This window comes from Camelus bactrianus, chromosome 1 (assembly GCF_048773025.1).
Source record: "Camelus bactrianus isolate YW-2024 breed Bactrian camel chromosome 1, ASM4877302v1, whole genome shotgun sequence".
Taxonomy (NCBI): Eukaryota; Metazoa; Chordata; class Mammalia; order Artiodactyla; family Camelidae; genus Camelus; species Camelus bactrianus.
The window spans coordinates 11494315-11522076 of NC_133539.1; the positions used below are offsets into that span (position 1 = coordinate 11494315).

Consider the following 27762-nt stretch of genomic DNA (forward strand, 5'->3'; position numbering starts at 1 on the left):
CCCTTTCATAAAATGTGTGCTGTATATTTCATGCAGTGTTGATTTTTTTTTAATTTGTATTGAAGTTGAAATATTTTAAATTTTCTTAGTTTCTCATTGGTTTGTATAATTTCAAAGATTACTATCTCCTCTCTAATAGTTTTTCAATTTCTGAGCATTTATTCTCAAGGAGAATTTTTATTATGTTGGTAAATTAAAGAATCATGACCATATTTATTTATATAATCCGTTTAAATTTTTTTTGAGAAGGGGAGATAATTAGGTTTATCTATTACTTATTTATTTTAATAGAGGTACTGGGGATTAAACCCAGGACCCTGTGCATGCTAAGCACTCTACCACTGAGCTATATACCCTGCGCCCTAGATAATCCCTTTTTAAAAAATGAATTCCTATGCTAATATCTTTGTGTTTCTCTTGTTTTCTGTATCTTGGTATTATTTATAGGAAAATTCTACCTTTATCCACTTAAACAGAGTACATAACTAGTTCATATGTTGATTATATCTGGCATTGCATACTTTTTCTAAACTTACAGTTACCATTACCTATAGTCCCATTGTGTCTGTAGTTCTGAAAAGCTGTGAAAATTCTCTGTTGCTAGAGAATTTAAGATATGTTCCCAGGTAGGGCTATTTACATGGAAAAAAAGACTTTAATTCTTTAGGCTCACCTCTTAGTAAAGGTGATCTATGTCTTAGGGATTCCATATTTGAAATATCAGCATTAATTGGAAAGAAATGGAAATATGATTCATGTAATATGAATGTTGGTATGATTGAAAGTGCTCAGGAAGCCTTGAAATTTATTTCAAAATATATTTTTAGAAGTGTGTGTATATGTGCCTATGATTAAAACAAAACAAAATTAAGAATTTTTAAGAAATTAGATACAAGCTTAGTAATGTCAGAATTTTATCTTTTTAACTCTGTGAGCTCTCATGTTTTGGTTGGATTTAAAATTTAGGGGGAAGGATTATTATTATGCATGTGTGGTTAAGTCTCATGGGAGCATCTGATTATTGGATTTACTGTGGTGAGATTTGTTAAATATGGTGTCATTTTTATTCCTGACTAAATCAAGAAATTGTGAATTCAAGCTTTATAATTGCATGTTAAATTTCTTGCCTGATTTAATACCTGTGCTTCTCCAAATGAAGCTTAGAATTATTTGAAGTTCTTTAAAATCTCAGTGAGGCTTGGATTGAAATATTAAATACTGAGTCACACTGTTGCCACTTTTGCCCAGGACCATGGTATGTTTGTTTCCATTCAGATCATTTTTGAGTTCTTCAGTAAAGTTTTGTAATTTTTTTCTGTTACAGATTTTGAAGATTTCTTACCTTTTACCTCCCCCCCCCCCCCCCATTTTGCTGCTTTTAACAATCTTTTCCCATTATATTTTCAAAGTGATGGTGCTGGTATGTAGGAACACTCTTGGCTTTTCTTTACTACACAAATTGTTAAACTTTCCAAAAATTTATCATTTTTTTAGTTAATGTATTATAAATATATTTGTAGAACTGAAGGATTAACTGCTAATTTTACTTTTAGTTAAATTTTTTTTTGTTTGTTTTTTGCTTTTTAAGCTCTTTTCACTTATGGATATGAAGCCTCCCATCTCTCGAGCCAAGATGATTCTCATCACGAAAGCTGCTATTAAAGCTATTAAGGTAAGAGTAAAATAAATATATTTAATTTGAAAAGTGTTTTTGAAATTTTGAAATGTTTTTATTAAATGTGGCTTCATCTTGTGAATTAGTTCAGGCCTGAATCAAAGAGCACTAACCAGGTTTTACTGAAGATACATAATAGTACAGTATGGTGCATTTGCATTGTAACATATTGTTTTAAAACCTTATTGAGTTTTTTGTTGTTAGTATTTCCCATTTATATTTTTTAGCTATAATAAGTATAATTGACAAATAAATTTAGTCATATAATTTAATAAAATATGATTTGATACACGTGTACATTGTGGAATGATCACCTCAATCAAGCTAATTAATACATCCATCACTTCACATAATTACCTTTTGATTATCTTTTATGTGTGTGGGGTGCTAAAAAAGTTGAACTCACTGAAGTAGAAAGTAGAATGGCAGGTTTTTTTTTTCCATTCAATTCTTACAAATCGTCAGCATATTAGCTTCATTTTTATTTTAAAAAACCCTCAGGCTTCATGAAATTAAATGTCTTACCCAAGATCACTCCTAAATAATTGAGTCACTTTAAAAACTGCATTATTTAGTCCCAATTCCATTGATCTTATTCCTGTCATAAAGTTCTCTGATAAATTGCTTTATGAGATTTACTGATTAAAAGTCTAAGAAAAGGGCCTGCTGTTTCGGGGGATTTTTTTTTATAGTTTTCTGTTTCAGTTAGTTTTTTCCTGATTTGTTAAGATTTCTTAAGTTGTTGACTGTGTGTTGAGTATGAATTATTTCTCATTGTCATTCAGTGGGGAATTAATCAGATTCTGCAAATTTCAAGGTTTTGAGTATTTTCTGATTACAGGAAATGTAGAAATAATGTAAACTGGATAATGATTTTCTTTTAATTCTTTTCAGCTTTATAAGCATGTAGTTCAAATAGTAGAAAAGTTCATCAAAAAGGTAACTATCCATTTCATTACTACTTCATTTTAGTTATGATCAGTAATTGTGATTTACTTTGTAATTTGTAATTTGGATGCTTGCTTCTAAAGCCACTCTACAAAAAAGTTGTCACTAGGAGTTCGTTTTAATCATTAGAGATTTTGGGGGGTTTTTTCTTTAACAGAACAAAAATTTATAGCAGTACTGTTGATTGAACAATTACTGTGAGATAGCCATTCAACAACAGAATTTCTTGTCTGCTGACAAGACTCTCTTCCTTGAGCCTGATAGGTCTCCTCTCCCCTTTGCTGTGTCTACTCTGTTGACATTTAACTCATCTTGGAGTACTTGAAATGAAATCACTGTAAAGTTTTCCAACTTTTCCCTGCTCCCATCATAATTGAACCATTTTTCACTTCCACAATTATATATTGCTTTACAACTGTGTGATTAGCACGTCTGTCTCAGTAGAGGACCGAGAGCAGAGATTTGGACATCTTTGTCTGCTTCCCCAACCTGGAATTGTGTCATGTAGTACACACTGATAAATGTGTATGGACTCCAAAAAAAAAAAAAAAAAGTTGTGTGTGGAAATGTCTCTGGCCCATGGCCTTTTAATACTGGCTGAGAGATAGGAGTTAGAGCTCCAACAGACCAAAAAAGGATAGTCAGTAGAGGTTTTTATAGTAGCAAATCCAAGTACAAATAAATAAAATAGAAAAAAATTTAAATTACCTATATGCCATCACCCCAGATACTATGAATGTCTTTATTTCATTTGGATCTACTCAGGTTTTAGTATGTACATGTACATTTATAAAAGGAAAAATGAAGACATACTGATTGATAATCTGCTTTCCCACTGAATTTATCATAAACATCTGTGAAGTATTTCATCGTGATTGTTTTCACAATTTATTTTTTCTCCTTTTTTTATTGAATGAAAGATTCTTAAATTCTGTAGTGCTTTAAAAAAAATCTATAATGCTTTGTAATTTTCAAAAGTTTCACACACATGAATTCATGTAATCCGATAATAACCTTTTTCCTCATCCCTGTATTGCCCCTCTCCGTTCCCTTTCCTTACTGATAACCACTAGTTTGTTCTCTATATCTGAGTCTACTTTTTTGTTTCATTCACATTTGTTGTATTTTTTAGATTTCACATGTAAGTGATATCATAGAGTATTTGTCTTTCTCTGTCTTATTTCACTTAGCATAATGCCTTCCAAGTCCATCCATGTTTCTGCAAATGGCAAAATTCTATTCTGTTTCACGGTTGAGTAGAATTTTGTTGTGTATATATATATATATACATATACGCACACCCTATCTTTATACACTTCTGTTGATGGATATGTTTTCATTATCTACTCAACCAGTTCCTTACTGCTGGGCATTTCACTTCAGGGGCTAGCTTTATGGGGAAAATTAGAGACATCTTAATTGTTTTCCTTGGAATAAATTTCTAGATGTAGACTTGTTGAATCAAATAAGGCTTTGCTTTTATTGCTAAATCATCTTTCATAAAGATTGTACCACCAGAGATGTATGTGGGTGTCTTTTTCTCTGTTCTTTCTATCTTGCCAATTTGGTAGGCCAACAAAGGCCTCTCCTTTTTTGTTTCTCTGGTACTGTAATAGAATTAAAATTAATATGTTGTTAAAATTATCTTTTTGATAATTTTAAAAGGTTAAAATTATATTTTTGAGCAGGATGAATTGGAATAGAGACTTATTATAATAAGTGGATTTGTATGGAAGTGGCTTTGGGATTGGTAAAGTAATGTTGATTCTGTGCAGTTGTGTGTGCGGAGATAGAGGGATCAGAGAAAAGTAAAATATTGGGGATCTGAAGTTTCAAGAGAATGGCAGTTCTCTACAGACTTGTAGGAAATTTGACAAACTAGCCAATAAGAGAACTAAACATTCGGGTAGTTTCTAAATAAAAATAAATGTTGGATATATAGAGTTTCATAAAAGTGAGGTTAATGGGTATCAGATTGTGATTTGCTTTTCTTGTATTGACTTTACATCTTTATCTTTGTAGTGTAAACCAGAGTACAAGGTTCCGGGATTGTATGTAATCGACTCAATTGTGCGACAGTCTCGTCATCAGTTTGGAACTGATAAAGATGTTTTTGGGCCAAGATTCTCTAAAAACATAACTGCCACATTCCAATATTTATATCTTTGTCCATCTGAAGATAAGGTATAGTTTATAATTTTATTATTTAAGTCTGTTTAAATGTATACTAGATATTTGGTACTAGAAAGATAATTATGTAGCGATCTCTGTGAACTTGAAACAAAACCCAGTTTTTTCTGTAGTAGTCATCTCGTATTTATCCATTTTTTTTGTGAAGTCCTTCAGGAATGTTGTATTGTTAAAATTTAAAAGGAGCACCATCTTGCTTTAAAGAAGATGTTGTTGGAAAGATTTCTTGTGTTGAGTGGTAAAGAAATTCTGCAGTAGAGGAAGGCAGTGCTCACCTCAGATTGTTGCTTATTCCAGAAGGGACTAAGAATTGATGGCTTTCCCCAGTATATAGAGATGCTAGAGTGTAAATGGTTTTCATTAGCAATCAGACTATAGTATCTAATTCCTCTCATATATAGCTGGCTTTACAATGTACTATAAAAATATTTTTAAAAAAATTATAGACATGAAAACTAGACTCCAGTATGTGGAAGAAATACACCGGTAAGGTAAACTCAGTGAAGGCTAGAGACTTACAATAAACGGCGCATAAATTTTGAGTATTATGGATTCTATATTTATACTCTTGGAGGAATGCTCTTCTTGGGAAAGTATACAAGAGAAAAAGGTGATTTCCTTAAGTAGGAGATAAGAATTATACCCATGAATAGCACATTTTCTCTGGATTGCCTTCATATTTACTGGTCCACAAAACAACTTACATAACACTTGCTGGCCAGTTTCTTAATATTTTTAACTGTTACGGTCATCCTGAAAATTTTTTTACTTCAGTTCTCTCGGATAACTATTTTTGTTTCTTTGTAACTATGAATATAATGAAAACTTCAAATGCATTATTATAGTAAATTTCTTTTTATCTAGATTATATTCCTTTTTTTTTTCCCTCCTGTTTCTTAGACCAAATTATACTACTGAAGAAAGGTCAATTAGAGGAGTTTAATCAGGTTGTAATTCAGATGATTTAATTCTTTTTATGAAACAGATCTAATTTGAAGATACTAGCTTAGAGTATTTTTTTTCTCTTTGTAAGAAGTATAATAAATTATTTAAGCAAATATTTATTGTATATTCATGTTTTCTCACACATAACAGAGTAAAATAGTTCGTGTGCTGAACCTTTGGCAAAAAAATGGGGTATTCAAAATTGAAATTATTCAGCCTCTTTTGGACATGGCAGCAGGAACCAGTAATGCAGCCCCAATAGCAGAAAATGTTACTAATAATGAAGGTATGGCCAAGTGTATCTGTGAACTTAGAAATGATATAATTTTTTGTGCATGAAATATTTGGAGTCTATTTATGGTGATGGACTTTTTCCATAAGAAGGAAACTTGAGTTTACATCTTGGAATGTATGGTTTTCTTTCCATAGTTCTTATTTCTAATAAAAGTTTTCAATGCTAGTATAAACTGTAATACTATAATCTGTATTTTTACTGTGTGTTTAACTGAATGGAGTGTTTTGTATAGAAACTTAATGGAGTTTAAAAAAAATTTATAGGTTAAAGTTTTCTTAGGCCTTAATGACCTTTTCTTTTTTAGGTTCACCTCCACCTCCAGTCAAGGTTGCTTCTGAACTTCCACAGGCCACTACAAACTCTGTACCAACTGTACCACAGTTGCCCAGCTCTGATGCTTTTGCTGCTGTGGCCCAACTGTTTCAGACAACTCAAGGTCAACAGGTAAACCACTTATCCGAAGAAACATTAAATTGTTTATTTAAGATACTGTTGTCAGTTCTTATTTTTCATTCCTAATTATCAAGCACATTTTAGGGAGGAAATATTTCTACTTTTCAACTAGAAAAGCCTTCACCAGGAAGGTAAATGCATAGGGCTAATAGGAAAACTGTGGGAAAGGGTGAGAAACAGGGTAACAGCACACTGAGAAATAGCAGTACCCCTTTGGAGAGAACTTAAGAACTGCCAAATTGCTGGTATGGCTGCTCGCAGTTCCAGAATTTCCAGTTGATTTCAAAATTATTTGGATTGGAGATAGTTTTTTACACTTTTCTAGAGTATATATTTACCTTGTTCACAATTTGGTGTATTTTCTTTTCTCTTTGACCATCATTTTCTACTGTTGGGGTTGTTGGCATACATTTTTAACCTTAAGTGACATTGTTCCCTGACATTCACAACAAATGTAACCATTACCAAAAAGTGGATTCTTTTTCCCAGTGTACTCTGTGCCTATGCTATTTTGAGCCACCTGTAAGATTTTCTTTAGTAAATTAACTTTTGATACTATGGTTATACTTTGTTATGTGGTTTATCAGTTTTCCCATTCTTTAAGCTTCAGCAGATCCTTCAGACTTTTCAACAGCCTCCAAAACCACAGTCTCCCGCCATTGACAATGCTGTGATGGCTCAGGTTCAGGCTATCACAGCTCAATTAAAGACAGCTCCTACACAACCACCTGAACAAAAAGCTGCTTTCCCCCCACCTGAGCAAAAAACTGCATTTGACAAGGTACGCTTCTCTCACATATCCCACTCTATTGTCTATATCACTCAGGTCGGAATGTGGAAGGTTCTCCCTTCTCTAGCTTCTCTGGATTGTCATTTCGTTGCGTTGTGGTTTGAGGGATTTTTCCCCCTTATATCAAAACATGGATTATTATTTCTGGTTATAAATGTAATATATACTTGTTGCAAAATTTACAGTGTAACGGAAACAGGAGAACATTCACCATTAACATACTTGAAGATAACATTTTGATGTATATCTTTTCAGAATTAATTTCCTGGGGTTATATACTTTTTCTTTCGTTTTATATATGTGTGTACATACATATACATATTAAAAAATATATGTATGTCTTTAGTATATATAAACACTGTTTCTGACTTGCGTGTTTTGATCTTAATCTTGTCTCTTTGTTGTTGTTGAGGTTAATAGATGTAGATACACATTTTTACTGAGTGATCATTTAGGAGTATTTCATTCCATGGGCACATCACAATTTAGCCATTCCCCCTATTGATAGACATTGAAGTTGCTTTCTGTTTTTTTGCTGTTAAAAACGTTAATTATATCTATATGAGGGTTTGGATTGGTTCAGTGTCTTCCAACTGTTCTCTTGGGTCTTATATATGTTGAAGGAGCTGCCACTGAGGATATAGATGTGCTGAATATACACAGCTCAGAGCTTCCTGTTGAGATGTTAACCCAAACAACTCCACTTTTATCTTGTCTATGTATTGGATTTATGGCCATACAAAATTTCATTTCATTCTACAGATTTCGCTGCAAAAAACAATAAAAGTTTGAAGATCCTGGAATGATATATCTTTCAGTTTAATCTCTAGAATTTTGATTCTTTCTAGCATTTATATTTATATTTATATTTATAATTACAAGATACAATGACTTTATTGCTGGTAGTCCATGTTAAGAATCCATATATAAACAGATACTGGTTATATTGTAGTGATTTATGAATGAATATTGGTTAAAAAAAGGTTGAATGAAATTTTTAAGTAGAAAGGAATACATGTTTATTATAGGGAAAAAAAAGCAAGTAATACAGAAAGTTCCAAAGTAAAAAGGGAATCAGTTCCCCTCTGCTTTGAACAGATTTGTTTCTTCTTTTCAGACCTGTTTTCAAGCATATGTGAACATAAATTGTTACGTATTGTGGTTTTGTTTATTAGTCTTCTGTTTTGTGTTATAATTAGGAAAACTCTTCCCACTGGTATTAAAAATTCTGTAGTTCTCCTAGTAGTTTTATATTTTTGTTTTTTATGTTTGTCTCTCAGTCCATCCATCCAGAACCATATTTTAGAATATCTTCATATTTTGGAAACTGCTGATTCTCCCTCACAATTTTTGTCATACACTTAATTCTCGTTTGTTTCTGTGTCTATCTCTAGACACTATTCTGTCCCACTAATATATTTGCTTATTTCTGCATCATAACAATTTAAATACTTGCAACTTGTATTTTATTTCCAGATGTGTTTCTGCCCTTATTCTCTTTCCGACTTTCTTTGGCTATTCTTGAGCATATGTATTAGGGTTCTCCAGAGAAACAGAAGCAGTTACACACGCACACTCTCACGCTCATGCTCACGCAGTTGTCCAGGCTGGCAAATTTGAAATTTGTACGTCAGAATGGCAGGCTGGAAATTCAGATAAGACTTAATGTTGCAGTCTTCAGTCTGAATTCTGCATGGCAAGGTTTCCATATTGCCATCTTGAGAATTCCTTCTCCAGGAAACCTAAATTCTTGGTCTTAAGGCCTTCGACTGATTGGATGAGGCATACCCATATTATGGAGAATATTTATTCAAAATCTACTGATTTAAATGTTTAATCACATTTTTAAAATACCTTTCACAGCAACATCTAGATTAATATTCAACCAAACCACTGGGCACCATAATGTAGCCAAGTTACATACGATTAACCATCATAATATACTTTTGCAGATGAACTTTAACAAATTTTAGAATTTATGGATTTATATGTTAATTTAAGAAGTACTGATAGTCTCTGTTGCAGAATCTCCATTTATTAGGTTTTTAATGTAAGTTGTATACATTTTTTGTTCCATTTATCCATTCTTAGGTATTTATTCATTTTCCATGTTTAATTTTTTATAACACTTCTATTTAGTTAATGATGCCATAGATGAAAACTTAATTTTTATTTTATCTTGTAAATGGTCTTGGTATTAAATGCTGTTTTCTAATTGGTTCTCTCAGATTTTCTAGGCTACTAAACTTGACTTTTCCTCTCAACATCAACATAGGCATTTCTTTTTCTTTTCTTATTATACTGGTGGCTAGGACTTCCAGGAAAAAGATGTTGAGTAATAGCAGTGCTACTGGCATTCTTACTTTGTTATTAACTTGAATTGTAATTCTCTAGTGTTTTACCTTAAGTGAGTTAATCAGTGTTTTTTAGTTATATAAAGTTTAGAAGAAGGAATTCTTTGCTTTTGACTAAAAAAGGTCTATTTTAAGCTAGTCAAACAGCTTGACTGGGAACATTTTGTCTGTTTCAGCTGCTTCATAGATCTTCAGTTTCCTAAAAAAGCAACAGAAATGCCTTTTTGGATATAAAAGTTTAATTTTTTAATTGCTTCAAATCTTTTTCCAAAGCAATAGTTATAAATCTCAAATTTTAACACACCTGTATGTGATAAACTGCGAAGATCATAGGGTTTGAGTTTTCTGTAGGCAGTTTAGACTCGAGTTTTAATTTTGGCTCCTGTTACTGACTCTTTCTTAATGTTGGGTTACTTAAATACTCACTGTATACCAGTGTAATAAAATAAAAAAGTTTCTTCTGTGTAGCACAGGGAACTATGTTTAGTATCTTACAATAACTTCTAATTAAAAGAAAATGAAAACGAATATATGTATGTATATGCATGACTGGGACATTGTGCTGTACACCAGAAATTGACACGTCATAACTGTACTTCAGTAAAAAATTTTAAAATAAATTTTAAAAAATACCTGTATTTTCTTATTGCCACGAGGGTTAAGTAAGCTAATGTGCGTAAAGCAGCAGGATGCCTCAGCCATATTAGATTGCTCAGTTATAAGAACTTTTAATCACATGGCCTAGAATTACAAAGAAAGGAAGAAAGACAAATGTTGTCCAAGAAGGGGACTTCTCGTCCTAATTTAGAAATCTGTTCAATAGAGTAGAATCAGAATTTCTAGGCAGAACTATCACAGAACAATAGAAATACAGGAATCTGAGGTTGGAAATCCATGAGCAGGAAGGGTACAGCTTGAGAGAGATGACTGCTTGTTTGACACCAGAGACAGGGCTTTGAAGTAGTAAAGACCATTGTCTACATCCTGATTCTATCATTTATTAACTGTATGGTCTTGGTTTTTGGTTCTTAATTCCTGAGCCTTAGTTTCCTTGTCTGTAAAAAGAAGAAATTATATCTACATTGTATGCTTCTTGTGATGATGAAGTATTGTATGTAACCTACCAAAACACGCAGTGGGTGTTCCTATGGAATTAGGTGTATTACTTTCCTTCCTTCCTACCTTTCTAAATAAATGTGATAATATTTTTGAGTGGCTCTTCTTGATATGATTTTGTGAAGTGCCCTGATTGGCTTTCTTGATTTTTTTTTTTAAATGAGCGTTTCTGGTAATCTAAGGTGAGCTGCGAAGTTTTAAGAAAGAAGCAAGTAATCAGGTAGACTGTGTGGCCCTGTCTGTGCCATTCTCTTTCTTCTTTGTCGTATTACTAGTATATTCTTGAGCAAGCAGCATATGGACATTTTTCTGTAGGCATTTAAAATGATTAGATAAGATGGTCTTTCTTTTTGTACATTTTACAAAGCTGACTGAAAATGTATACCCATTTTCACATGTGCAAAGTTCCAGAAGTTTTTAGTCTAGTAAAAATCTGTCACTAAATTAGCTATAAAATCATGTAGAAAATACTCAAAAAGAGAACACTACTTAGAATTGGGGAAGAAAAGCAGAATTTAAATAATTATGTCTTTTCAAAATGACATTTGTATAAAAATTGTCTATGAACCAAGGTCCTAAGAGACATAAGGGAAAATGAGATTATACTTGAAAGCATGGTGGGGTTATGCATGATGGTGAATATCTGTTGTTTGTGTAAAGATTTTTGTGCAGTGAAGCATAGTCTAAATTTTAAAATGGAATATTGACATGCCTATTTCAGAAGCTACTTGATAGATTTGATTACGATGATGAGCCAGAAGCTGTGGAGGAATCAAAGAAAGAAGATGCTGCTGCCGCCGCTGCCGCCGCCGCCGCCGCCGCCGCTGCTGTTGCTGCCGCCGCCGCCACTGCTGCCAGTGCCGCCACGGCACCTCCTGCTGCTGCCGCACCCCCAGCTCCTGCTGCTGCCGTGCCTTCTGCTGCCCCGGCTGCGGCTTCTCCTCCACAGGCCCCCTTGTGAGTTTCTTTTGATTTCTCAGCAGATACGGATTTAGTAATCATTGTAAGGCATGATGCAAGTAACAATAACATAATCATTTTTCAAAAAAAAAATAATCATTTTTCATACAGTCTTTTAAAGAAAATTTTTTTATTGTGATATTACAGGTTTTCTTCTAAATGGAGAGGGTCCTATCAGATTTACAGTAGAAAAATGGCTTTTATGTTAGGAATAATGCTGAATGTGTAAATTAATATAGACAAATGTGTGATTCAGTCAAATGCTGATAATTAATGACTCCTGAGCAGCATTCTTTTAAGTTTCTGTAATATACATGTGGCTAAGAGGCATGTGTTTTTGAATGGGTAAAAAGATTACTCATTTTTTAGTGGATTTCCTGGAGATGGCATGCAGCAGCCGGCATATACCCAGCATCAAAACATGGATCAGTTTCAACCTCGAATGATGCCAATACAGCAGGAGCCAGCGCATCATCAGGTAGGGACATTTTTCTTACAGCTGAGTTTTAGTAACTGAAGATTTATTCATTAGAGCATATGGATTGGACTTCTTAGGTCACTATTGCTAGCTGGTGTGAGTGGCTAAATAGTACTAGAGCTGCAATAAAAGCTGTTGAGCACATAACTGATTTGAGTTGCCTTTTGCTTTAATTAAAACAAGGATGCTAATAAATATTGCATGCTAATAATTTAATACTAGGTATTTTTATTAAAATAGTTTAGAGAGAGATTTTGGTTCTATTTCAGGGAACTGGCTTGTTTAGTTATATAGCTCTTTTCTTATTTCCTCCCTTCCTTCCTTTCTTTCTTTTTCTTCTCTGCTTATCTCTCTTCTTTCATTATATTGTGTGATTCAGTGCTTTAGAGGGCTTTCAAGCTCACAGCATTCAGGAATATAGTTTGAAATCTGCAGTAAAAGGAGCATGGTGTACTTAGAGGATTACAGGAAGTTAGTAGAGCTTTGTTCATTGGGTTTATTTTTTAAAATAAATTTTTTTTATTTATTTAAATTGGGTTTATTTTTTAAAATAAATAAAATAAAATAAATTCTCTAATTCAGAGTTTCCTAAACTTGACTGTGCATCTAAATTATGGGGGCAGGGGAAGGATGTTTTAAAAAAATATAAATTTGGCGCCTCTAGTGCTATAGTCACTCTAAAGAATCTGTTGTGGGGTTTTTTTGTTTGTTTATTTGTTTCTAATTGTGTAGTGATTCTGTTTTACAACCAGCCTTGGGAAATACTACTTTATAGACTTAGTTTAGAAAGTGTTCTAAGAAATCTCTTTAGAATATATTCATTTTCTTATCTGTATCATGTTCAGTCCCTACTATAAACTTTCCTTGTTTTAATGTGCTTCACGGATTCTTTGGGGTTTTCTTTTTTCTTTTTCTTTTTTTTTTTAAACAAATTGAAGGTTTGTAGCAACCATGCATTGTCAGATGATTGTTAGCATTTTTTAGCAATAAAGTATTTTTAAATTAAAGTATATACTTTTTTTTAGACTTAATGTTATTGCACACTTAATAGACTGCAGTATAATGTAAACATAACTTCTGTATGTACTAGAAAACCAAAAAATTATTGTGATATTCACTTTATTATAGTGGTCTGGAACTGAACCCACAATATCTCTGAGGTGTGCCTGCATTTGGTCATATGAAATTGATGCTGTGATTTTAATGACTTGTTGATAAATGACATTTGAAAGATATTTTATGAGCCTGTTTAAAATATGAAGAAAACCTATGAGTTTATTTCCAAATGTTTAACAATTACTTAAAGTTTATAAATAATTTAGAAAGAGTGCTTTTTTTGTGATATTGTAATTACATATTTATGCTTTTAATTCTATTGGTATTGAAATGACACCTGTAGAAATATGTTAGATTGTGGCTTACTCTAGTTACTGTGATATTTGAAACCTTAGAAGTAGGCATATTGGTTGAAACTCCCCCTTGGAGTAGATTTTTTTTAAAAATCATCCCAGAAGTCAATGCTTCTAGCCACTCTTCCTGTTCAAAAGCTTGATTGCCTTTAAAGTTGTAGAGAGTTTGCAGTAGAGTACCTCTGAGCTTCTTTAGTCTGTCTCATTGCTTCCTTGCATAAATGAAGTTATGTTTTTAAATTATAAAACCAAATTTGTGTATTCACAATTATAAACTGAGTTACAGGATTTTTAACCTGTGTGGTTAGATATGTAACAGTTCTTTGGATAAAGATTGTACCTGTAGAAATGTTAATTGTTGTTGCATGTCATAGTTTTTCGTTGGTCAAAATTTATTGAAGATATTTTAGTTATATATAAAGTAACTAAGATTTTTTCGTATTATTTTTGGTAGCTATTACTTAAAATCTGTTCATACAATTTTTTGAAAACCAAAGGTTCCACTTCCTCCTAATGGACAGATGCCAGGATTTGGCCTTCTTCCTACACCTCCATTTCCTCCCATGGCTCAGTCCGTGATTCCTCCAACTCCACCTGTGCAGCAGCCTTTCCAAACTTCCTTTCAGACACAAAATGAACCACTTACACAAAAGACACATCAGGTAAAACTTCATTCTCAAGATTGTTGATTATCTTTTTGGTTCCCTTGACTTCTAGCAGATACCTGCTTGTTGGCTTGTTATCTTCAGTTTTGAATATGAGGAAACACTGTTACCTTAGGTACATATTAACCCTCTCTGTGACCTAGATTTTCATTCGGAAAGTGGATGAATTAATACTACCAGTTTCCATTGGGTTCTCTGAGGATTGAGATGGAGTATGGAAAGCTTAACCAGGGCCTAATTCACTAATTTATTTAGGTGATGGTTTATTGTAACAGTATGTAACTGACATGAAATAATTTCTAGCAGTAGACAAGTATTTCTTCTAATCTTGTAAACCATATAAGACAAAGACTTTTCCCACTTGTGACTGGTCATTGTTAAACTAGTAATACGATCTTAGGTAAGTCCCAAAGAAAACTGCTTCAGAGCAAGGGATTTGTAATTTAGCATTTTTTAGATGTTGTCCTCTTGCCTTTATTTATAATTTCTACTTTCCAGTTTAATGATGGCTTTTGGTTTTGTTTTTAAAGGAAATGGAAGTAGAGCAGCCTTGTATTCAAGAAGTGAAGCGGCACATACCTGATAACAGAAAATCAAGATCTAGATCAGCATCCAGGTAATTTAAAATGTTATTCCAAATCTGTATGTCTTAGGAGATGTAGAATTTAAAATCAAGTTGGATTATTTTTAGATGTGCAAAGTTAATAAACTAACACTTGGTATATTTGTATGTATGTGTGAAGTGGGGGCAGGAGAAGTATTAATAAAAAAAAACTAAGTCAGTCATCTTTAACCCACATTTATTCCCTTTTGAGCTGCTCTAATGCATGCTTACAGTGTTACATGGAATTATAATATTTATATATTCCAAGTTTCGTTACCAATTTACCAACCAAAAAATGGAAATATAATAAGTAATACTATTACCAGATTATGTTTTTAAAATTACTACAGAAAAGGTTTTACTGAGCAGATAGAGAATAGTAGTCACAATATATCTCAATAACATTAAGCTTCTGCACTACAAAGATGTCATTTAGTATAGTACAAATTTTGAAAAATGAGAGATGCAAAGTTAGCAGCTTATTTATCTTGTTTGTAATATATGCATGCTTTCTAATTTTGAACGTATTAAAAATCTTTAAAATGAATTCCCTACTGTCAGATTCTTACATATCCAAACATTAAATTACCTAGTTGTGTTTTTTCTTTTTCACGTTAACAAACACATGCTTACAATTTCTTTTTCTCTCCACGTGTTATCCATTCTCTCTCCTTGTGAAAATATTAGGTCACCAAAAAGGAGACGATCTCGATCTGGTTCTAGATCTCGAAGGTCTCGTCACCGACGATCTCGATCTCGATCCAGAGATAGACGCCGACATTCTCCTCGATCTCGATCCCAAGAAAGACGAGATCGAGAAAAAGAAAGAGAACGCCGACAAAAAGGCCTTCCTCAAATCAAATCAGAAACTGCTAGTGGTAAATGAACACTTACATTCAACCTTCCTACGTTATTTTTCATGGGATGGGTGTAAAGTGTTTTATAACTGTTAGCAAAATACTGCTTTATCGTGTTTTGTTTGTACTTTGGCATATACCCTTGGATTTGCTTCTGTACGTTAAGCCAGTTGTAAAGCAGTGAGTGAATCAAACCAACGGTAATGAGTAATAGGGTGTCTTTGATTGAATGTATGAAATATGAAGCCATTAACTAGCTTCCCTGTACTACACAGAGTAGAAAGGTGGTTTGGTCTTTATTTTCCTCAAGAATAACTAATGCCCTCTTATTTTTATAAAGATGCACAGTTTAGAGAATGTATTAACTTGCATTATCTCCTGAATTTCATCATGTATTTAGAATATGTTTAGTAAGATGGGCCAGACACATCTTATTAAACAAAATTAATGAAATTTTAATTTATAATATGACTGAAGCATATATAAAACTTCTGACTCTAAGGCTTATCAGCTAGGACACAACATAAGAGAAAAATCATACACATGTGATGGTTAGATAGGGACAGCTACATATAGTGAACCAAACACCGAATTGGTTGGTGATCAAGAGAGTTGGAATCAAATTTTAGCTCTTCCTTTCACTTGCCAAGGGTGATTCTGAGCAAGATACTGCTTCCCTGACCCTGGTTTACATAGATGAAATCTTCAGATGTCTATAAAAGCCATTTTTTTCCCATCTCAAAGGTGTACCTTTCACTATCCTGGTTCCATTTCTGGAAGTACTACCACAGTTTACTAGAATTTTTAAAATGTATGTGGGCTTTTCTACTTAAACTTGATGGAATCATAATGTGACTCATGCATATTTTCTGTAAAGTACAGTGCTGCTCATTATCAAATATGTATATTTTTATGATTATAATTTTATTTTAAGTTTGTAGTACTACACTCTGGGTGGGACAACTGGACAAAAGGACTACTCAGCAAGATGTTGCCAGTCTCTTAGAAGAGTTTGGGCCAATTGAATCAATTAATGTGAGTGTTAAATTATTTAATGACAGTAGATTGATGTGATTAATCTTATTTTATGAAATCAAGGACTTGAGACCTAAGTTAAAATTTGCCCAGATTTGTAGAAGATACAACTAGAGTTTAGGTATTATGATTTCATGTTTAGCATTCTCTGCATTTAACCACATTTCTTGGATAACCAAGTTTAATTTAAAACCTTTTTCTAAAGAAACCTTTATATAACAAAGCTTGGGGGACCGTAGGTTTGTTGATAACTGGCAGTTGAGACTGAACTGGAACTGCCAGTTACAAATTCATTTAATCTCAGATTATAGAACACTGGCTAGAGGGTGCAGGGGGTTGGAGTTAGAGTTGTTAACTGATCAATTACTATTATATCTTGTTGCTCTTTGATTTCTTTATCATATTTTATAATATTAAAATCTTTTGGAGCAGATGATTCCTCCCAGAGGTTGTGCCTATATTGTTATGGTTCATAGGCAAGATGCTTATCGTGCCCTGCAGAAACTGAGCCGAGGAAACTATAAAGTGAACCAGAAATCCATAAAGGTACTATTTTATATTGTATAATTCATTTCTTTAAAAGTTTAATACATAATACTACACAACTTTTTAAAAACCAGTTTTAGACACCAGAGTGTTATTACATACGCATCTTCTTTTAAAGAGGTTATCTCTTAAGAGTTAACAAAATTTTAAGTCCTACATGCATGGTAGAATTTTGTGGGATTTTTTTTTCAAGATGGATAGATTCATCAGGGTATTTAATTGGTGCTTCAAATATAATGTCAAATTTTGTAAAATATTTTATCTTGTCATTCAAAAAATTGTGATTTTTTTACATTTTAATTTTGAAGTTTGCCATCTCATCTTAGAATTTACTATGAAAAATACTTACTGAAGATAGAGGAAAAGATGTAGGTACATGAGTATTTCCCCCCCCAAAGGGGCCAGAGTCAGTGTTTCCTCAATGTCACAATACCCTGTTATACCCTTAGATTGCACTGCAAAGGACTTTATCTCATGTTGAGTAATCCTGAGGTACCTGAGACTTAAAAGTGTTCCTCACTTTTCTATTCTTAGTTGTATGGGGAACTTCACCCTGTCTCTGGTAACTTTTTCCTTTTCTCTTAAGTTTTATGCTGCCCGAGTTAGGGGGTGGTGAGTTGGTAAGGACATGATTACCAGTCAAATTTACATCCTAGGACAAAGTGGGATAAAGGGGTAACCAGTTTCCTAGTGCCAAATATACCTTTGAGTGAGATCCAGGGATAACCAGGCCAGGTTTCTGCCTTGTTGACCAAGTCTTGGTGATTAGGATGGTGGGAAACAGTTAACGCTCAAAATTTTTGACGTTTTTCTCCCTTATCTTTTTATATTTTAACTAATGGTGAAATAGATTGCCTGGGCCTTAAACAAAGGAATAAAGGCAGATTATAAGCAGTATTGGGATGTAGAACTTGGTGTTACTTATATTCCATGGGACAAAGTCAAGCCTGAAGAACTGGAGAGTTTTTGTGAAGGAGGAATGTTGGACAGTGATACACTTAATCCAGGTAAAGCAGTATTTAATTTTTTAAAAAATTTATCTATTTTCTTGGTAGTGCTATGACAAATGTTCTCTGCATTAGGAGTCGATTTTTGAGATAATTTCAAATACTATGTGGGTGCCTGTCTCTCCATTATAAACTGAAGAAACAACAGTGAATAAGACAATTGTGGTCCTTGCCCTCGTGCAACTTATATTTAGTGGGAGAGATGCAGACACAACAAATGAAATAATTACTGATTGTGGGGTTAATTATTAATTATGGTATTAAGTAGATCTTAAGTAGGATTTTTCACTGTGAAAACCTAACAGATCAAGTGAGTCTTAAACTGAACATTGTTGTAGTAAAAATCTACTGCTTCATAATAATTTCTTTGAAAAATGTTTAAATGTTCACAGAGGCTATCAAAAGTAAATGTGTAAGACGAGGAGGTGCAATTATTTGTAGCCTGAATATTAAATGCTGGATGGACAGTGGGATTGGGGAAAAGGGCATTGGGAAAATTTGCAGCTTATGGGGGCATGACCTGAAGACTGATACATAGCAGGACAAAGAGGAGCACCGGATGGCATGGCAAAATAGAGTAAATGTTCGAGGGAAGCTTCAGACAGGAGTGATGGTTTGAGAGCCAAAGGGTGGTGAAACAGTGCTGGACTATTCTCATATCCATCCCCCTTCCCTACACGGTGCGTGTTGCCTTCACTTAAGGTTGCCTTTCAATTAAGGCAAACAGGTATCTAGGGTCTACTATGTACCAGGTGTTCTGAGAGGTTCTGGTCCAAGGTAAGAAGAATCCTGCTTCCTTCCCAGGATCTTTAATCCAAACAGTACACTGTTGTGGTTAAGAACATAGACGTTAGAGCCAGATATGTCGGGGTTGAGTCCCGTCTCTGCCAGCTTACTAGATATGTGACTTTGGACAAATTGTCTTTGTTTACCTCATTTATAAAATGAGGATAATAATAGGACCTACTTATAGATGGATGCCTGTGAGAATTAAATGAAGGTATATGTAATATATATAATGCTTAGAACTGTGCCTGGCACATAGTAAGCATTCTTTTTGCATGTTTGCTGTTGTTATTCATTAATTTAAATAATTTATATAAAATTAGCATAGGCATTTAATAATCATACTGCTGTCTGATTTTAATATCAGCATTTAAAAAATTACTTTAAAGTTTAAAGTTTGTACTGAAAGTTAAAAGAGTTTAAAGTTACAAACTAAAAGTGTAAGCTTTTGTTACATTTCTCTAACTCTCATAGATTGGAAGGGAATTCCCAAGAAGCATGAAAATGAAGTTGCTCAAAATGGAGGGGCAGAAACCTCACACACAGAACCAGTATCACCCATCCCTAAGCCTTTACCTGTGCCTGTCCCTCCCATTCCTGTTCCTGCACCTATAACAGTACCACCTCCACAGGTAAGAATATTTGGGGCATTATTTAATCTTTTAAATGTGTGGAACATACCTTTCTAATCGTACTGTAGATGTGTGTCTAGATTCATAGTCAAAGACGAGTATGTAAATGAGCATATTACTTTTTTGTGTGTTGGCGTATTATTTATAAACTCTTAAAAACCAGAATAAGTTCATATTGCCTTATATCTGTCTGGATTATTCCATGTTTTACCACATAAGCTTTTTGACTTGAGGTGTGACTTTTCTGTTACATAACAAGAGCTAAGTAAGTAACATTTTGGTAAAAATTATGAATACTTGACCCATACGTCTATGCGTGATCCACTAGATTTTTCTTTTCTTTCAATACCTTCCTTCCTCAGTTTCTCACCATAAAATTGAATCAGATAAATCTGAGTTGTCACCAGAGTAGGTGGCCTAGCTTCTTGATTTTCTCAATGTAAGAAAATTACATGCTTTGATACCTAATTTAGCTGTGGTATTTTATAAATGGATTCCCCAAATCGGCACTCTTCAGTTGACCTTTTGAATATGCTGTTCCAGATACGGAAGGATATGCCTTCTAGATAAGATTCAGTGTTATGTCATGACTCATTTAAAGAAACTTGACTAATCTATAAAAGTTGATCATACTTTTTTTAAAACATAATACCTGACATATGTTGGGTGTTTATTAAGTGCCAGGCAGTAGCACTTAACATTTATTTACTCTTTAATCTCCCTAATTATGTCAGGTTGGCAGTTTTCCATTTTATAAATGAGTAAACTGAGATCGTAATGTAAGTAGCTTGCTCAGTGTCACAAACTGCTTAAAAGGGGGGGCCAGGCAGTTTGACCCTAGGACCTGTGATCTTAATCCTGTGCAAATTACCAGGTAGCTTTTCTTAGTGTTAATTTCTCAAAATTACTGTCCTGACCATAAGACATTTTTAAACATTATATTCTAGCAGAATACCAGTATAGGTGCTAGTGAAATATAGTGTGAATTTGCTGTCATAAAGTAGAGAGCAAATAAATAAGTGATTTCTATTATTTAAAAATGTTTCTATAAGGTAAACATATATCATATAAAATGTATGATTTCTATCACTTGGGGTAGGTACAGGTTTCCACCTATTATCTAATAAGTTTATCATATAGCAGGAACAATTTAGAGAGAACTATTTTTTCAACAAGGTATTTTCTTTGTCTCTACACAGTAAAAGGCTGGGAGGGTGGCTAGATACGTGGCTCCATTTTTCTTTCTTTCTAGGTCCCACCACATCAGCCAGGACCTCCTGTAGTTGGTACTCTCCAGCCACCTACTTTCACACCTCCTTTGGGAATTCCGCCTCCCGGCTTTGGTCCTGGTGTTCCTCCTCCTCCACCTCCTCCACCGTTTTTGCGCCCAGGATTCAACCCAATGCATTTACCACCAGGTACACTGAATTATGTGAGAAGACATTCTTTTTTTAGAGCCTGAAATAAAATGACACAGCTTGAATTGACATTTTTTTTTCTTATTCTAGGTTTTCTTCCTCCTGGACCCCCACCTCCTATAACTCCACCAGTATCCATTCCTCCTCCTCACACTCCACCAATAAGCATCCCAAACTGTAAGCATGTTTTTCCTTTGTGTTCACTTGTCCTCTTGGAGCTGGGAGTAGGAGGGAGAATGGACCAGTAATAGGATCTGTAGTATGGCAAAAGAATGTTGACCGGGGAGATAATTAATTATTCAGCTTCACATGTTGATGTAATTATATTCCTTAGCTACTATCGCTGGTATAAATGAAGACACTACAAAAGACTTATCTATTGGAAATCCCATTCCAACAGTGGTGTCTGGGGCTAGAGGAAATGCCGAGTCTGGTGACAGTGTGAAAATGTATGGCTCTGCTGTGCCACCTGCTGCACCCACGAATCTGCCCACCCCTCCTGTAACCCAGCCTGTTTCACTTCTTGGTAAGTTAACTTTTTTATCATTACTTTTCTTTCCCCTGCCCAAGTTTGTTTTTTTAATAAACAATGCTAATGTTGGTAAAATATTCTCTGAGGCTAATATTTTTCTTTGAAGATTTTCTTCTTAAATATATGCACTTGGTTTTTACCAAGAATACCCTCCCTCAAGAGACCGCCTCAAAAATCAAATCATGTTTATTTGTCTTGAATTAAAGTTTGGATTTGCACATCTTAATTTGGTATAGAAAAGTGATGAAGCTAATCTCTGTAAAAAAGGAACTGGTACAAAGTTCATGATTGACATAACCCCAGACATCCCAGCTTAATAAGAGATAGCATTTCTTTGACAACATAGATTTTTTTTTCCTGTCTGGATTAATTTTTATAATATTTAAATTCCCTGGACTTTGGTAGCTTTCTCTCTGGGTTAGTAAAGAAATCATCTTTGATACATTGCAATAAAATGGCTTTGTTACCTGAGTGACAGTTGCACCGCCTAAGGTGTGCATTTCCACTGACCCCTCAGTTTTCTCCTGCAAGAGTTCATCTGTTGTATTCTTTACCTGCAACTTTACTACTGCGATCAAGGGAAGCATGATTTAGATTGTTTACATCTTTAAGAGGCCTTACCCTTATTTGCTTGAATTCTAAATGAATATGTCATATACTTGTTATAGTGACCAACCTTTCAATAATAAATTGTTGTATTTGAAGTGGAATTGCCAAGTGTAATTAGCACTTGATTCTCCTAATGAATAGTTAATTCGTCCTTAGTATTTAAATGTTCTAGTCCTGTGTGCCCATTGTATTTTTCGGAGGTATATGTGTGTGTGTGCAAATGTTTGCTTTCATAATCTTTGATTTTTTTGGAAAGAGCACATTAGTTACCTTTGCGATACAGAACTGTGGGACATTGGTTTGTGATGTAGGACTTTTACTTTTCACCTACAGCATTCGGCACTGTTGGAAATTTTCACTTTGTTCCATGTACGACATTTATAATAAAAATCAATTTGTTTTTAAATGGCATGCTGTCTTCTGCCCGCTCCAAGACTGAGTTTAGGCTAATAATAAATTTGATTTTTATTTCCTTTAGTATGTGGACTGGGTAATGGTAAAAGGATTTAGGGTTAAAATTTTTCGCAGGTAATGTAGCAGTAGTCTCAATGATGGAAAATGGTTTGTTTAATGAGGAAGTTGCTCAAGAGGTCTATGCCATAATGGAAATCATAGTAGAAGGAAAATTGGAGTAGGATCCAGGAAACCTGAACATCTTTGGAGATCAGTTTTGTTATGCTCCCCCCCCCCCATATTTGTAGAAAGATGGTTATACAAGAATCATAGAATCTAAGTTGGGTAGAATTTTCTGATCCACCCCTTTCCTCCACCCAACACCCACCCTTGATAATGAATTCTCTTTGAAATAAAATTTCCTGGTCTAGTGTCCTTAGATACTAGGCCACCTGAGACTGTTAACAAAATTGCATGCTTTGGGCTTTTTTTTCTGAGCTTAGTTAGCTCATTGAGTGAGTGAAGAGATTTCATCATCACCAGGAGTCTAATAACCACTACTTTCAAACAACTTTGAAGAATAAATAAACTGCCTCTGATTTAACATTTAAGTCTTGGAGACTCTGCCCTTTATGTCTTACCACGAGTGAAATATATATAAAGTCTCAGCCAACATGTGAAACAAAACAAATCAAAAGTTGATAAGCTTAAAAAATCAGCTTAGTAATAAGCTGAGCGCTGCTAGAAAAATAATTAAATTTTTGACATTTATCATTACCCAACATACCTGTTTGGATGTCCGGCTCCTCCCATCCCCCAGAATGGACGCTCCATGAGAGAGGAACATCTGTTACGTGAGTAAGTGGATAGGTAGGTGGATGGTTCTCAGTGTAGGGCTGTTTTACTTCTACCTCTGGTGATGATCTTGGTCTGTAACTTTTTAAACAAAATTTAGAAATTGAAGAATGTTCCAAATATGGAATGGTTAGAATATGACATAACATAAAAATGAAACTGTTTTATTAAAGTAAACACTTTTAGCTAAAATGCAGTAGTTTAGTTCCAATCATGAGAAAGAAGCTTTCCCTGTTCCTTCAGTTGGAAATCTTGAAAAGAATATCCCATGAATTTTGACTTTTTATTGAAATGAGACTTTTTAAATGTGTATCCAAATGAAGAATATTTATCCAAAGGATTAATGACAATTCCATCATACTGATCAAGGAATATAGTAATCACAGGCAGTGTTGCAGCACTGCAGAACTAGTAATCAGGGCTGGGCATTGTTGACGTTAACCAAGTCATGGAAAATTAGAACTAAGATGCTTTCAAGTTTTGTCTTGGTGCTCTAATGTTTTCTCTTATGATAATAAAAAAGCAGTGTTATACTATGCCAGAAAACTTTAAGCCTAGAAGGTGACACTAAACTTCAGTTTTTCAACTGTGGGAAAAGAAATAAAAATGCCACGCCGGGGTGTTGTAATGATTCAGTGAGCTAACATATATAAAACAACTAACATGGGGCCTGCCACAGGGTAAGCGCTCAGGTAATGGTGGGTGCAATATTACAGGTAAGGAATATCCTAGGTGATATTTAGAATACCTAGAGAAGAATATACTTTGAAACTTTGAAATATTACTTTATCTCTGATTTATTTTAAACTGTTCTAATTATTGGCAGACAAAGGGTACAGTCTTTTCAGGAAAGTATGTGTCTTGGCATAGTCACCTCAGATATTTTCATGGCTTATTAGACCAGATCATAAATCCACACATATTAAAGTTCCATCAGTTGGCTTGCTGAGAAAATGTGTGTTAGTCATAGTGGCATTTCATTTAAATAGCACACTCTAATATCTGTGTTATTCCCATTAATGATACTCAAATCATTTTCTTACAGTGGAAGGTAAATGTATCCTTGAGACTTAACTGAGTGTTTGGATCTTAATTTCTGAAATGTGGCAATAATATTTTTAAAGTAGAGGGGCCAAAGTTTCAACAAATCTTCGAAAGTTCTGTAGTGAGTCCTGGTTATGAAGGAGGCAGTGGGGTGCTTTAAGATTGGTTTGGCTTAAATAATTTTCTCTTAGTTTGGGAGGGATGAGTATGTATTTCTGGAGCTGAGCTGAGGGTAGCCCACAGTACCAAGTTTGTAGAGACTTAAGCCTCTGGTCTTTCATAGATTTTTATTGTTTTAGTAACTGATAATCTGAAAACATGAAATTATTTGATGCACAGCAGTGATTCATTATCACTTGATTTTAAAGGAATCTGTTCTTAGTACCTCACACTCCAAGATAGCTAGTTAGAGCATTGGTGGTTTCATAAAAGCTAGAGGACACAGTTACAGTTGTTGATCATTTAGGAGAAAAGGAATATTAAAGATGATAGCAATTCAGTGCATTCTCTTTACTGTATAAGTGTATGTGTTTACTTTTCCAAACTTTTTGTATAACATGTATTTATTAATATGTACAGCATATTTTTTTTAAAGTTCATTGTAAATGTGAAATTTGGGTTATTTTGGTGTTCCAAACAATAAAAAAATACACAAAAAAGTTTGTTTGTGTTACATATCTCTATTGTGTTACCAGCATATCCAGGATATCTTTTCAAGGAAAAATTAAGCTAAGTTGGACTCATTCCTCTTGTGGAAAATTAAAGTCTCTTCTCTTGCCAGATACATTTATTCATTATAATTATTAAAATACAGACATTTTATCACACTGCTGTAAGGTGGTGGTGAAATTTATAAATAAGAATTGGCTATGTGTAAGATTGCTTCTTACTGATAATTTTTGTTACCAAAGATTTAAAGTAAAAGTCATGAATTGGTGGCCTCCAGGCTGAATTGCTAGAGAGTGGGATGTACTTCATGCTTGATTTCCACACATCGTTGCCTGGCCTCAGTAGGCATTTGAGTTGATGTTCCAAAATTGAGACACTTCAGGAATTATGTAGACAGAATTGGCTTTTGAATTAAACAGGTGTGTTTGCTTTTATGCAGTAGCTATGATCCTTAAGACTTCCATGAAGGTGAATAATTTCACCATCAAATTCTGTAATTACAGTTGACTCTTGAACAGTGTGGAGATTAGGGGCTCTGACTCCCACACAGTCCAAAATCCACATGTAACTTTGTAATTGGCCCTTCATACCCGCAGTTCCACACCTGCAAGTTACCCAGCTGTGGACTGTGTAGGACATATTTACTGGACACAGTCTGTATATGAGTAGATGATGGAGTTCAAACCCATGTTATTTAGGAGTCAGCAGTACTTTAAAATTGGTAACTGAGTTGTGGTGATTTCACCTAAGCTTTGGATTTTTCTGCCTAGAATTTTGATACATTTATAATCAGCAATTTTTAACATTTTAAATTAGAACATTAGAGCACCAAAATACTGGTATAAATAGCACTCAAAAGAAACGTGAAGAAACTTTTAAAATATTTTTTCTTGTTGTGAACTTTGCTATAATATTGGTTATATTAAATTATAAGCCAGAAGGATCTACCAAGGTGTTTGTTTACCCTATAAAAGTGTTCTTCTTCAAAGCTTTTAAGATATTTGAGTTGATAACTCGAAATACTGCATTATATTATTCCACTAGAGTTAGGTAGTTAGAAAAAGTTCCCAATTACTCATCACAGTGCCTGCAACTTGGTATATAACATTGTTCAGTGAATGACTAATAGTGATTAATCCACAAAAAATATTTACCTTGGATATGAATTTATGCATGAATACACTATTTTCTCAGAAGGTAAAGCACTTCAAACAAAACATGGGGAAGGTCTCGCACAGAAACTTGAAAGCTGCTTATCACATTGTCTGCATCTCCTCCTGCACTTCCTAGACTGCAGAACTCCAGCCTAAAGAGTCTATTTTAAGTTTAAAGCCCTCTCACATATTTTTGGGCTTGAGGAAGGTGGGAGGGGCAGACACTCTGGGCTCTAGATTAATTGTGATAGACAAAGATAATGCTGTGAAGAATTTCAGGTAAGATTTTTTTCCAGCTAACATTGGAAATAAAATACCCTGTGGATAATCTCATTATGTGATGGGTTAACTGTATATCCCAAACATCTTGACTTTTTAATAGTACAACTCTTAACTCAAAGTCACAACTGTTACACTTTGCCAGTTATAGTAAAATAGCAATTCATATACAAACTGAAATTCTTAAAGACAACCATAAATAACCGTAGGGAAATTGATCAAACCTTATTGTACGTTATTTTGCAAAACACCAAGGAGTCATTTCAAAGAGATAATAATAGTCTCTTATTTTTCATTTGAAATTATGGTTTTATGTATTAGATTTTATCAAAACACAATGTACTCTATGCTCAAAATAGATACACATCTTATATATTATTGAAAATTTAAATTTCTCTTATTTATTGCTAACATTCTAAGAATGATTTTTTGGTATAATTATAATGTAATCTAAATATGCTTTTTCTCTTTCTTTGAAAACTAGCTCCTCATTTTTCCAAACTCCCCAGCTCCCAACACAGTGCCTACTATAAGAGTCGCCTGAGAATCTGTTCAAAATAATTAAGCTCTAAATATTATTAATCGGTGAATCTAGGCAAAGGAAATACATGTATGGATTGTACTGTTATTTCAATTTTCTGAAGGTCTGGAGTAAAAACAACAAACATTTTTATGATTAAAATATATGTTTTTTATATAATGTACACATACGAATCTCAGGGTATTGGTAGGAGAGACGACAGTGGTTGATAAATCTTTTTCCTTATGTGAACAAATTTTGTGTTAGGTTCATGCAAGAATGCCACAGAAATTCATTCTGTTGGAATCAAGTAAGGTGGAACTGCGACTAGGAACAGAAAAGAAGGTTGTGAGAGAACACTGCTGCTTTGCTTAAAATAAATTTCAGATCTTCATAGGTTTACAGTGGACTCACTGCCCTGGGGAGAGACCTGGACCTTGTAGGCAGCCACTGCTCTTGCCCCATGAGAGGTATCTTTTGATGAGTTGGTCGTCACTTATGGTGCCATCATTTATTCATTCATACATTCAACATGTATTTACTC

At 34.0% G+C, this 27762-nt stretch overlaps 1 protein-coding gene across 2 annotated transcripts in view; it reads left to right on the top strand.

Annotated features, from left to right (window-relative positions):
* SCAF4 (SR-related CTD associated factor 4) overlaps window positions 1-27762 on the top strand; it is a 53005-nt gene that overhangs the window by 16447 nt on the left and 8796 nt on the right. Inside the window, exons 2-19 of one of the 2 annotated variants that reach the window (XM_074360691.1) lie at window positions 1589-1672; window positions 2570-2614; window positions 4646-4807; window positions 5909-6044; window positions 6358-6497; window positions 7111-7287; window positions 11488-11723; window positions 12096-12204; window positions 14111-14275; window positions 14809-14894; window positions 15570-15760; window positions 16674-16774; window positions 17207-17320; window positions 18171-18327; window positions 19588-19745; window positions 20998-21163; window positions 21254-21340; window positions 21498-21689. In XM_074360691.1, the coding sequence (XP_074216792.1) occupies window positions 1589-1672; window positions 2570-2614; window positions 4646-4807; window positions 5909-6044; window positions 6358-6497; window positions 7111-7287; window positions 11488-11723; window positions 12096-12204; window positions 14111-14275; window positions 14809-14894; window positions 15570-15760; window positions 16674-16774; window positions 17207-17320; window positions 18171-18327; window positions 19588-19745; window positions 20998-21163; window positions 21254-21340; window positions 21498-21689 (2506 nt within the window). The remainder of the gene's footprint in view (window positions 1-1588; window positions 1673-2569; window positions 2615-4645; window positions 4808-5908; window positions 6045-6357; window positions 6498-7110; window positions 7288-11487; window positions 11724-12095; window positions 12205-14110; window positions 14276-14808; window positions 14895-15569; window positions 15761-16673; window positions 16775-17206; window positions 17321-18170; window positions 18328-19587; window positions 19746-20997; window positions 21164-21253; window positions 21341-21497; window positions 21690-27762) is intronic. The other variant, XM_074360694.1, reaches the window with a different exon arrangement.